The following is a 12053-nucleotide window of genomic DNA, read 5'->3' as shown; positions in this document are numbered from 1 at the left end:
AACCTGAGGGACTTGTCCTGGGCTCAGACATTTTGAGGACTTTCTTGACCCTTGGCTGATATCCTTGCAGGCAGGACCTGCAGCTAAGCAAGACGTAGGACTGCAAGCTGGGTGGGCACCCTCCCCCTAGGGAGTTCTCCAGGCCTTGCCCCCTCTGTCCCCAGCCTGGAAGCCCTCCCTGGTACCATACCCCAGCCGATGAGTATGTACCCCCAGAAGTACTTCCGCTCAGAGAAGAAGGAGACGGCAAGCAGGGTGTACAGGTAGAGGCCCTCCACCAGCAGCCAGAAGAAGTTGGCCATGACACAATATTGGAAAAAGACCATGGCTGCCTTACAGCCCACCTGCAGGGGGAGGAGAAAAGACGGGGTTCACTGGGGCTGTCAAGGGTCCTTGACTGCCCACACCTGTGTCTGGGGGGACAAACACAGTTGCAGTGCAGCCAACTTAATCTCTTTGTTGTTTTGCATTATCCCCTTAAAAATGTACTCATTGGTTTTCCCATTTTCCCTAATTTTAGATCCTCTGATACTTTGGGATAAACTGGTGATTTTAATTATCCATCCATCAATTCATCTATTCACCTTCCCATCTATATATCTACCCATCTGCCCATTCAGTCATCCACCCACGTATCCATGTATCCATTTATTTACCCACTCACCCACTAGACATTCACTATCAACTCACCCATTTATCCATTTTTTATCCATGTGTCCATCCATCATCTATCATCTTCCCATCTATCAATCCATCCACCCACACACCTATCTCTCCATTCTTCTACCAACCCACTCAGTCATCTACCCATCCATTCATCTCTGCACCCACCCATCAATCCACTTGTGCATCCACCCACCTATCTACCTACCTGCCCCTCTGCCTATCATCTGTCCAATCTTCCTTACTTAACCCATTTATCCTGCTGCCTACTTAGCCATCCACCAACCTGCCCATCCACACTCCCACCCCACCCACTCATTCATCTAATGCCAATTTGTATTGAAGGTAGCTGGAAGGTATGAGGGAGAATTCTTGCTTGAGTTTGCAAGAGTCTGCTCAATGTGGGGGAGTGGAGGGCTGTGGACTGTGGAGTGGGGCCCAGATGGAAGTGTGGAGGGAGACTGGGACTGAGAAGAGGGTGGAAGAGGGGGAAGTAGAAATGAAGAAGAAGAGGAGAGGGGAGGGGTGGCCATTCCTCCTGGGGTTCAGAGGACTGAGTGGAAGAATGGGTTTCTTAGGCAGACGAGGACCATGAAGGAGTTAGGGAGACCCATGAGTAGAGCAATCACGGGGCTCTGGGTGGCCCACTTGGCATGACTGGAAGGTATTCTGGGCCTTCTGTCCCCTCCCAGAAAGTCCCCCATTTCAGATCAAGCCTAGATGTCTGTCAGCCAGGGCTTAAAGCCACCCTCCACCAGGAAACTGTCTGGCTTCCACTTCCCCCTGTACCCAAAACATTGGTTCCCACCCTTCCTTCCTGTACCCTTGGTTTGCGACATCCTCAGAGAGAAGGCTCCCCCTGCCCCCACCACTCCCTTTGGTTGGAAAGTCCTTCCTCAGGTCTCGCTTCAGTCCCTCCAGTTACAGGAGTTCTTGCCTCCCCATCTTCCTCCCATTTGCTTTGGGAGAATAACTCAACTCTTTTTTTTTTTTTTTTTTTTGAAATGGAGTCTTGCTCTGTCACCTAGGCTGGAGTGCAATGGCATGATCTCGGCTCATTGCAACCTCTGCCTCCTTGGTTCAAACGATTATTCTGCCTCAGCCTTCTGAGTAGCTGGGATTACAGGTGTTCACCACCACACTCGGCTAATTTTTTTTATTTTTGTATTTTTTGTAGAGACTGGGTTTCACCATGTTGGTCAGGCTGGTCTTGAACTCCTGACCTCATGATCCACCCAACTCAGCCTCCAGAAGTGCTGGGATTAGAGGCGTGAGCCATAATCCGCGTCTGCCCATAACTCAGCTCTTTACTTCCTAGTCTGTGCTTCCTCCTAGTCTTAGAAAAGCTTCGCAGTAATGAATTGGGAAGCCAGTCTCCATAATTATCCGTAACATGTGCACAGGAGGCAGCAGGTTCCTCCACAGGTCCTGTGGCTCACAATGCTCATGTCTGACTTGGCCTCACAGCTCCTGGGACAGAACCTCTGAGAAGCTCTGGGAATGGCCAAAGTGGGTCCCCTAGGTTTTCTCTCCCCCTTGTTGAAATGCCTGAGATTCCAGTATGATCATTTCACCCTTTGGGGAGAAGGTACTGCTGACCCCTGATATAATGCACTGCCTCTGGGGTCATGCATGAAGCAATGAGTTACTGACCACAAGGAATGAGTCGGGGCTGGGGCTGATCTCAAGCTCTCTGTCAAAGCTTGGGGCACTCAGAGAGGGTCCCTCAGAATCCCTTGGAGATGGCCCCCTTAGTGACTGGCAATGAATTCCTAGATGATCCCTTTACCTCTCTTCCCTAGGAAGGCCCAGAACCAGCCTGCTGTCAGGATCAGAACAAAAGAGGAGGACTGCATATGTATGGACCCACTCCAGATGGCATGGGGACGGGGGGAGTAGGAAAAGTGGCATGGTGAGCAGAGCCCTGGCTATGCAGGTGGCAGATGGCAGAGTTGGAAGGAATCTTGGAATTCCTTGCACAGATGGGGAAACTGAGGCTGTAAGTTCCCCAAGGCCACATAGGAAGTTAGCAACAGGTGGGACAGGTGCTCTGGGCTGTGGCCATGAAGTGTCCCATTTCCCATCTGCTTTTCTCACTGGCGGCGGCAGGTCTGTGAGCGCCCAGATGGGTGAGCAACATCTCCTGTTGCCGGAGGGGAGTGTGATTTGAGTACTGCCAGGTGGGGTTGGGTGGGGGTTAGGCTATCCTTGGATTGAGGGGTGGGGTGGGAGGGAAGAGGGAGGAGGGAGAGGGAGAAGCAGGGGGAGAAGAGGAGATTACAGTGGCTAAAGATAACGGCCAGACTGAGGGAGGTGGGCCAGGGCCAGGATCCTCACCGAGCCCTCGGAGCACTGGTCCGACTCCCCGCTGTCGAAGAGGGCCAAGTCTTTGATGAAGACAGCGGCAGCCCTCAGGATGAAGGATATGAAGAGGTGCATGTGGATGTAGTTCCGCGTGCAGTGGAGCTTCCTGTGTGGGGTGGGCAGATCTGGGAGGCCAAAGGGGCCTTGGATCCCCACCCCAGCCAATGCTGTCCTATGTGCTGAGCAAGGGTGGGGCAGGGGAGCATGTGTCCTCCAGAGGGCAGGCCCCGCCTCAAAGGGGATCCCATCCTGAAATACGAGCCCCACCCCCAGGTACCCCATCCACCTGTGCAGCTGGGCTCCCAAGTGCCTCAACCTCGTGTGTGGCCCCAGAAGCCTCATTCCTGTGTGCAGGCCCCACCCTCTGGTGCCCTGTCCCCAGGTGCAGGGCCATCCTAGGGGAGACTAGGCTGCAACACATGGAACAGCTCAGCCACGTGCCTTCTCCAGGGGAAGCTGGCCTGGCAGGAGCTGGGGAGTGTGTGCTGCTGGGGGGCAACAGTGGAGGGGTCGGGGCACGCCTGGGCCACGCTGGGCTCCACTGTGGGAGGGACACTTGCCAGGTTTGCTTTGAGGCCTGTCGCTTGGGCTGGGCCTCACCTGAACAGGCTCAGGATAGCTGTGGCGACCAGAAGGGTGGCGAGGGACAGGCCATAGCCGATGGTGTAGCCGGTCTTCACAGAACCGTAGAACATGGTCTGCTGCTGTTGGAGGGACAGGGAGAGGCTCTTGGGTGGTGGGGTGGGAGGCTCATCTAGGGGGTATTCGCAGGGGTGGGGTGCCCTACACACTCTGCCTGCCCAACCCTGCCTCAGCAAATGAGGAGGCTGAGGTCTGGGGCTCCCAAGAGCAGCTGAGCCCCTGACCCCTAACGCCCTGGTTTCCACAGACAGGGCAGGACTGTGTCTTAGGGTGGGGTGGGGGTTGAATGTACTTCCTGTCTTTGCTTCTTTACGAGGGACAAGTTGGTGAGGGAGAGAATGAAGACCTTGCCCATCCCTTTTGTTAATTTCATGTCTCCAGCCATGTGCCCGGCTTCCCTTCTGTGCCAGCTCTGAGCTGGGCACCCTAGGGGTGGGGTCTGCTTGCCCTTCAGACACCCCTCGAGGCCCTGTCTCTGTATAGGGAGGAGAGGTATGCAGAGGTTGCAGGATGTCGAAGAAGACACTGGCACTAGTATGTCCCATTTTGGGCCCTTGGGAGTTGGGGTCGGTGGGATGAGGGCAGTCTGGCCTTTCTGGTGGAGGAGGGCAAAGCTAGGCCCCGAGGGTGTCTTGCTTGGTCCGCTCTCCTGATGCCCTCCCCATGGACACAGGTGCAGTGCAGCACAACAGCCACTAGGCAAGCCACTCCTTCCTGTCCGCCTCCCATGCTTGCCTGAGGAGAGGCAAGTGGTTAAGGGGAATGAGGGCCTATAGCTCCAGTGGGCTTCAAAGGCCTCTGAAGAAATTGCTGTCCTCGGGGGTGGGTGGAGTGAAAGCCCGGTCTGAGAAGGGCGCCTGAGGGTGGGGCAGATGCCATCGCAGACAGACACACACACATGCATTTGCACCCCAAAGCAGTGAGGGGCTCCTAGCTGAGGACTCCAGCCTCCCCATCAATGTCCTTACCAGGCTCCCCAGTCTTTACAGAGACCATGTTTTAACTGCTCCGGGGAAGATATCTGTCCTGGGACTGAGAATGACAGGCTCTGTCCCTGTTCCTGACTGGCTATTTGGTAGCCAAGGCTGGTTCCTTCCAGGACCTGCAGCACCTCGGTTTCCCCTCTGGATGGGATGGGGTGCTGGTGTCTGCCTGCCCTGCCAACTCCCGGGCTGAAGTGAGGCTCCCATGAGGCAGTGGGGTGGCCCAGCCTGGGGGAGCTGCTTCAGGTTTTGCTGCTCTGGGGGCCCCTCCTGTGGGAAAGCCTCCTCTCATACCCTGTCAGGGGGAGCCAAGGGTTGGGACCCCAGAAAGGCAGGCCTGGAGGAGGCTAGAGGAGGGCAGACTCCAGGAGTCCTGTTCCCACACAGACAGCAACCACACCCCTCGGTGGGAGAGATCAAAGTCTCCTAGGTGGGCCCCGGCGCTCTGCAGGTGGGGTGGGGGTGCCCTGAGACCCACCTCATCCAAACTCGCTGCCTTGTCATCCAAACCACAGGCAATGGGGTACGGGCCAGGCTCCAGGTGCGTCCAGCCTTCGTCGGTGCAGCTGCGGCTTACATTGCGGCCTGGGTGGAGGGCAGGGGCAAGGACAAAGGCTGAGGCCGGGAGCATGGGGACCTGGCTGTCTCTGCTTGGAACAGGGCAGAGAATTCAGCCCTACTCCCACCAACCCTGGTGCTGTCAGGTTCCAGCTGCCCTGACCCAGTTACCCAGGGCACCGTGGGGGCACCTGGGGCAGGGAGAAGCCTCTTCAGGGCTCCCGCACCGATGACAGAATCAGAGCAGACATTCTTGGGCTCAGCCCTTTTGTTATGGTCTGAACCTGACCCCAAGTACAACATACACTCTTATCCTTGTCACAGACCCTGCCTGGATCCTTGTCACAGAATGATTCCTGACCCTTGCTGTGAGCAGAATGCTGACCCTTGTCACAAGGCCACGGCTGGGGGAAGGGGCCCAGGCCTGCCCGGTCCTCCTCAGTCAGCCTGCCTGGGCCTGTGGGGCTGGGTTTCTTCTCACACCTGGAAGGGCTTAGATGTGCTGCTGGAGGGGGAGCAGGAGTGTGGGGGTGAGGAGGGGTGGAGTTGGGGAACCTGTGCAGGCAAAGGCATGTGAGGGGGAATCAGGCAGCACAGCATGGCAGGGGCTTGGGGCTGAAACAAGCAGAGGCTGAGGCTCCAGGCAAGCTGCACTTTCCACTGTCCTCAGAGGCTTGAAGCTGCAGCAAAGAGACAGGACCGCTTAGGGGGTATGTGAGGTGAGGGGTACCACTGAGGCTCCCCACTCTCCAGCACTGGGGAGGTGTCTTCTCCCCAGAGAGGGAGAGGATGGGTTGAATAGAAATTAGATGAGCCAGAGAAGAATCTCGCTTCCCCATCTCAGTACCCGTTCATCACCACCACCACCACCGCCATAGTCACCATGAGCAGCATCAGCAGCATCACTGTTGTCAGCCTCATCACAATGACAGGTTTTGAGTACTATTCAAATGTCAGCGCTGGTCAAGCACTTTAGGCACATCCTGTTTAATTTCCTCAATCATCCAGTGAGGAAGTTAACTCCATTTCACAGTTGAGAAGTGGAGGCCCCAAGAGGTTGGTTACTTGCCCAAGGCCACATAGAGAGGACAGGATAGAGCTGATTTGGTCTCCAGAGTCTTCCCAGATAAGCTTGGTTCTCACCTGCATGGAGGTGACCTGAGGACTTATTTTGGTGACTAGATAAAGAGCTGCAGGAGGGTCAAGCTGTCCTATGAGCTCAGAAAGTGTCACTGGGCACGTGTGTTTATTTCCAAACTTTGCTGTATGCCCGGAATATACCAGGTGATTCCATATTCACCATTTCTGTAAATCCTCCTGGCAACCCTTGGAAAGAGGTCTTGTCACCCTACTTCATGGATGAAGAACTGAGGGACAGCTAGGGGTGGGGATGGGACAGCCAGGAAAGAGCAGCCGTGGGCTGGGTCTATTTCCACCGCATGGCCCAGGGAGGGCAGGATGGATTTGGTTGAGGAGGGGGCATTGGACTGGGCCAGTTTCCTGCCTTGGCATCCCTTTTTCTGCCCTGGGCTCCCAACCTCATTGTTGCAAGAGGCTCCTAGGACAGCAGAAAAGCCTTCAGCTGTCCTTCTGCGCCCCTCTCAGCTTCCCATCGTTGCAGCCAGAGGTGGGCCTGGCCCAGAGCCTTCAGCCCAGCCCCTCATCAAAGGGTAGGCTCTTCCTCAGCCCCAGTTCCAGGGAGCTAACTGCAGGCTCTGAGGCCCTGGATCCCACCCACAATCTGATTATTTTGAGGACTTCCACCTACAAGGCTCAGGCAGGTAGAAAACAGGGTTAAGGGCTGGGTGTGGTGGCTCATGCCTGTAATCCCAGCAGTTTGGTAGGCCAAGGCAGGCAGATCACGAGGTCAGAGTTCAAGATCAGCCTGGCCAACATAGTGAAACCCTGTCTTTACTAAAAATACAAAAATTATCTGGGAGTGGTGGCACACACCTGTAGTCCCAGCTACTCAGGAGGCTGAGGCAGGAGAATCGCTTGAACCCAGGAGGTGGAGGTTGCAGTGAGCCGAGATCACACCACTGCACTCCAACCTGGGTGACAGAGTAAAACTCCGACTCAGGGAAAAAAAAAAGAGGATTAAGGCCAAAATCACCCAGCCTTGAAGCTGGGACACTGGAGCTTTGGGCTCCCTACTCACCAGAGGGACCGGGGCTTGAGGAGGCCAGGCCCAATGACATGGCAAGCATCTGGTATCATGAATTATGCCAGCAAACCTGGGTGACTCTGTCATGTACACAGCAGCTTCACATGCCGCGCGCGCGTGTGTGTGTGTGTGTGTGTGTGTGTGTGTAGTGGCGGAGGTGTTAGGGTAAACATTAATGTGTTAGGGCTAGGAATTGGTAGTTTTTGTTATCCCATCAAAAAATGGGGATCCCAAGGCTAAGAGAGGTTAAGTCATTTGCCCATGGTCACACAGCAAGGGAGCAGCAGGTGGGATGCAGACCAAGGTCTGCCTGACTCCAGATCTTTCTGGGCTCCCAGCAGCGGCCAAAGGGATACTCTGTTTTCTGGAGCCCTGGCTGCCATAGATGGTGAAGGAGAGGAGGGGAGGGGACAATGGGTCATCTCTGGGGCCAGGTGGTCTCTTTGAAGAGCCCTGGGATTGTGGTCAAGGCCTCATAGCAAGCTGCTCTCAAGGATATCAAAATGGCAGTCACCATGGGATCCCAAGAAGCAGCCAAGAGTCTCCCTCCAGTCTGGGCCTGGAAACCGGCAGGCCCAATATCTGTAGAGGGGGACATGAAGGGCAGGAGGGAGGTAGCAAGGGACTTTAACCCTGTGCTGGGAAGGACACTCCATTGGGGGGGGGGTCAGGGCATGCAACAGTGAAGGGGTCAGGGCATGCCTGGGCCAGGCTGGGCTCCACCATGGGAGGGACACTTGCCAGGTCTGCTTTGAGGCCTGTCACTTGGGCTGGGCTTCACCTGAACAAGCTCAGGATAGCCATGACGACCAGAAGGGTGGCAAGGGCCACCTTTCTTCCAGTCTTCTCCCACTCACTATGTCTCAAAAAGCAGTCATGGCCCCCGCTTGTGCCTAGCTAGGATCCTCCACTCAGTGCCTGGAGCCAGGAATTGAGGAATAATCCTCTCCCTCCTCTCCCCCATCAGTCACCAGTCCTGTCCCAGCTTCTTCCCCAGCACCACCACCACCTCATCTCCCCTGGATTAGGTAGGAGCCCCCTGCTTTCCTGTCAGCTCCCCACCCTGAGACAGCTGGAAGGATCATGCTAACACCCAGACCTGACCATGGAACTCTCCTGCTGATTCCCTGCCGTAGTGTCCCATCCCAGCCAGCAAGTTTGAGCTTCCTAGGCTGGCAGCAAGGTTTTCTTATTTATAGCATCATGATGCAGGTGGTAGGGGAGGGGAGGTATCCCATAGACCCCACAGACATGGTTAACATAGACTGTATGTCGAATTTTCTCAGCCAGAATGGCTCTCCCATATTTATTTTAAAACAAATCTTTTCAAATATTTGAAAGTAGAGGCCAGGCATGGTGGTTCACGCCTATAATTCCAGCACTTTGGGAGGCCGAGGCAGGTGGATCACAAGGTCAGGAGATCGAGACCATCCTGGCTAACACGGTAAAACCCCATCTCTACTAAGAATACAAAAAATTAGCCGGGTGTGGTGGCGGGCGCCTGCAGTCCCAGCTACTGGGGAGGCTGAGGCAGGAGAATGGTGTGGACCCGGGAGGCGGAGCTTGCAGTGAGCCGAGATCGTGCCACTGCACTCCAGCCTGGGCGACAGAGCGAGACGCTGTCTAAAAAAAAATATATATATATATATATATATTTATATATATATATATATATTTGAAGGTAGAAACACAGATGAAAGATATGCAGACTACAGATTAAAGAAGTATGCACCTGTAATCCCAGCACTTTGGGAGGCTGAGGTGGGAGGATCATGAGGTCAGGAGTTCAAGACCAGCCTGGCCAATACAGTGAAACCCTGTCTCTACTAAAAATACAAAAATTAGCCAGGTGTGGTGGCTGGTGCCTGCAATCTTAGCTTCTTGGGAGGCTGAGGCAGGAGAATTGCTTGAATCCGGGAGACAGAGGTTGCAGTGAGCCAAGATGGTGCCACTGCACTGCAGCCTGGGTGACAGAGCAAGACTCTATCTCAAAACATTAATAAAATAAAAATAAAGAAGTGAGCTACCATGAACATTTTGATGCCTTAATGAGCAATTCCTTGCCTGGCCAAACTCCCTCCTTCAGGTATTTTATCCAGTCTAGGTAGATGACTTTTTTCTAACTCTCCACAATTTTTATCTTCTGTAAGGTTTATTTAGCTTTCCCTGTATAACCAGGTCCCTTCCCGTGGGTATAATTCTTCCCAGGCCTGTTGTGTGAGTTGGTGATGCCATCTTTCCTGCCCCACACTTGCAAACTTCCCTTTTTGGAATTTCAGATCGGTTGCCCACACCTTCTTCATCTACTTGCTCAGGAGAACACTGTCTTTTTTTCTGTTTTCAGTCCCTAATCGCAGTCTCTTATTTCTCTCCACCATTTTCAGAGACCAGGCCCACAGAGTATGGCTGTGCAAGTTGTTCACTCTACAAGGGCACCTGGCCGGTAGGCATATTCTGCTTGTCACTAGGTGGGCTCTAGTGAGAGGTCATCTCTGCCCGAGGAAGGACTGCCTTTTTCTTGTCAGTCCAAAGGCACCGTATGGGCCCCATTGATGGCGGCAGCCTCAGGGTTAGCTAGATGGTGGGCTGGAGTCCAGGTTCTCAAGGGCAGGAGTTGCCTTGACACATTCCAGCAGGGACAGAAGGAAGAGCCATGGGGAGGAATGCAGTTAGCAGAGTCTCAGGGAGAAAGGCAATTAGCAGGTGCTTCCAGGGATCAGAGAGAAGGCTAGTTTCCAGGCTTGGTGATGGCGTGCACTGTGAAACCTGCCAGAGGAACTCATCTCTTATCTGCCCAGGCACTGGGTGTCCCTGGAGGAGGCGACCAGGCCAGGTGGGCACTGGCCTGGAGTATGGCATGGCTGTGACCCTCCCAGACTCCTCAGGAGGGCTTCAAGTTCTGTCTTTCACTACTGAGGTCACAACAGCAGGCACTGGGGGGCAAACTGGCTTACCCCAAAGAGACCCTGGGGTCTACCACCTATCCCCACTTTACGAACGGGGAAACTGGGGTCCAGGAAGGAAAAGGCCATCTGGAGTGAGAGATGCCTGAGTTCTGTTCGCTCTCTGAATAATTATATAAGTTCTGCTCCTCATGAGTCCTCTCCACTCTAGGCCTGCCCCTCCCTCCATGCTCCCCACCCAGTCCCACTCTCTTCCCTAAGGCTCATTAAACCTAAGCCTAGGGTGGGGCCTGCTTGATTCCTCCTTCGCCTCACTCACTCCCATTCCCTCCATAAACAACTCTCCCACTTCTCTCCCGCACTGAGCTCACTACCTGAATTCAAGCCATCATTTCCTGCCTGCCTTGTGATTGGGTTTTCCTGTTTACACTCCTAGAATTCTTCCTTCTCACAGAAACCATTTAGACATTAAAAACCTAAATTGGACTTTGTCAGTCCCCTGCTTAAAACCCCCCACTTCTAACTGGACTTAGGAAAAAACTCAAGTCTTCGCCTCTGTCCTCAAGGCCCTGCATGGTCTGGCCTCGGCGCACCTGTCCCTCCCCTCCCTTCATCCCTGGTGCTTTCCCTGCTCCAGCCACACTGGCCTTCACGGAACTTCCTTGGATGCTTGTTCCATGGGCTGTTGATTCTCTCTCTCAGTTGTCCCCAATCTGGGATCTTTGCCTGGTGGTTCTTTCTCACCTCCAGGTCTTCAGATTGCAGATGAAGTGTCACCTCCTCAGAGAGGGGTTGTTTGTGAACCTCTGCCTTAAGTTAGTCCCCACTCTCCTTATTCTCTCGTCCAGCACTTTTTATTATTGATGATACATCTGTTTATTTCCTTACTAAGTGTCTCTCCAATGAGAATGCTAGCTCTGAGAGAGCAGCCCTGGGGGCTGTTTTATCCTCTCTCCACTGTGTTTGTCCAGCTCAGTGCCTGGCACACTGGTGAGTGCTTCATTCACTGCACAAAAGAATGACTGAATCGATATTGTGAATCTCTTTAATGACTCACTAGCTAGAAAGCCACCTCCTAAAGGGGCTCCCCCTTTTCTTTTCTGCCTCATTCTGTGGACATTCATTTAAGTGGAACATGACAAGGTGTGTAAGCAAAGTCATGTGGTGGCTTCATGGAGCCCAAGAGGTCATAGGCTCCAGGCATCGAAAGACTGAATCAAGACCAGCCCAAGACAACAGGACTATGGGAGCCATAATTTAATCAAGTACCTGTCAGTCAATCAGTTATCAATTGTTGAGCAAATATTTAGTGAGCCTTTCCCACATGCTTATCTTTATGTGAAGAGCTAATCAAATCCCGTGAGTTCTTTAAAGACCCAGCACCATTGCCTCCTCTGCCAGGGAGTCCCTCGGATTGCTCCAACCTCTTTGACCACTTTCCTTTGCCTTTCCACTTCCTTGAGAGGTGAGTCCCCACTCCAGCTGGCCCCACTCACGTCACCTCTTCAACCCAGGGGTCTTACCTTGAATGGGGGAGAAGAGCTTGAAGATGAGGGGACAGGCCAAGACAACTACCTGGCCCCGAGGGGTGGCTGGCCAGCAGGTGAGGTTGTCCCACATCTTGCTGCAGCCTATGGGGGTAAGGCAGAGGACACATGGGTCAGCACAGTGCAGGTGCCTCCAGCCCTGGGGCCTGAGGCCATAGGCACCCACTCTCTTCCTCCCTCTGCCAGGCTCCCACCTCAAGGAGCCTCCAGTCTGAGAGGGGAGGCACAG

At 54.0% G+C, this 12053-nt stretch overlaps 1 protein-coding gene across 11 annotated transcripts in view; it reads right to left on the bottom strand.

Annotated features, from left to right (window-relative positions):
• VIPR1 (vasoactive intestinal peptide receptor 1) overlaps positions 1-12053 on the bottom strand; it is a 39108-nt gene that overhangs the window by 10579 nt on the left and 16476 nt on the right. For 2 of the 11 annotated variants that reach the window (XM_003826050.5, XM_057301695.2), the window contains 5 exons: positions 11801-11908; positions 5131-5237; positions 3628-3731; positions 3001-3133; positions 191-344 (listed from right to left, as the gene is read on the bottom strand). In XM_003826050.5, the coding sequence (XP_003826098.1) occupies positions 191-344; positions 3001-3133; positions 3628-3731; positions 5131-5237; positions 11801-11908 (606 nt within the window). Of the gene's footprint in view, positions 1-190; positions 345-3000; positions 3134-3627; positions 3732-5130; positions 5238-11800; positions 11909-12053 lie in introns of those variants that run through there. The other 9 variants (XM_034956203.4, XM_057301696.2, XM_008951479.5 and 6 more) reach the window with 8 other exon arrangements.

This window comes from Pan paniscus, chromosome 2, assembly GCF_029289425.2.
Source record: "Pan paniscus chromosome 2, NHGRI_mPanPan1-v2.0_pri, whole genome shotgun sequence".
Taxonomy (NCBI): domain Eukaryota; kingdom Metazoa; phylum Chordata; class Mammalia; order Primates; family Hominidae; genus Pan; species Pan paniscus.
This window is presented reverse-complemented; position numbering and strand designations above follow the sequence as displayed.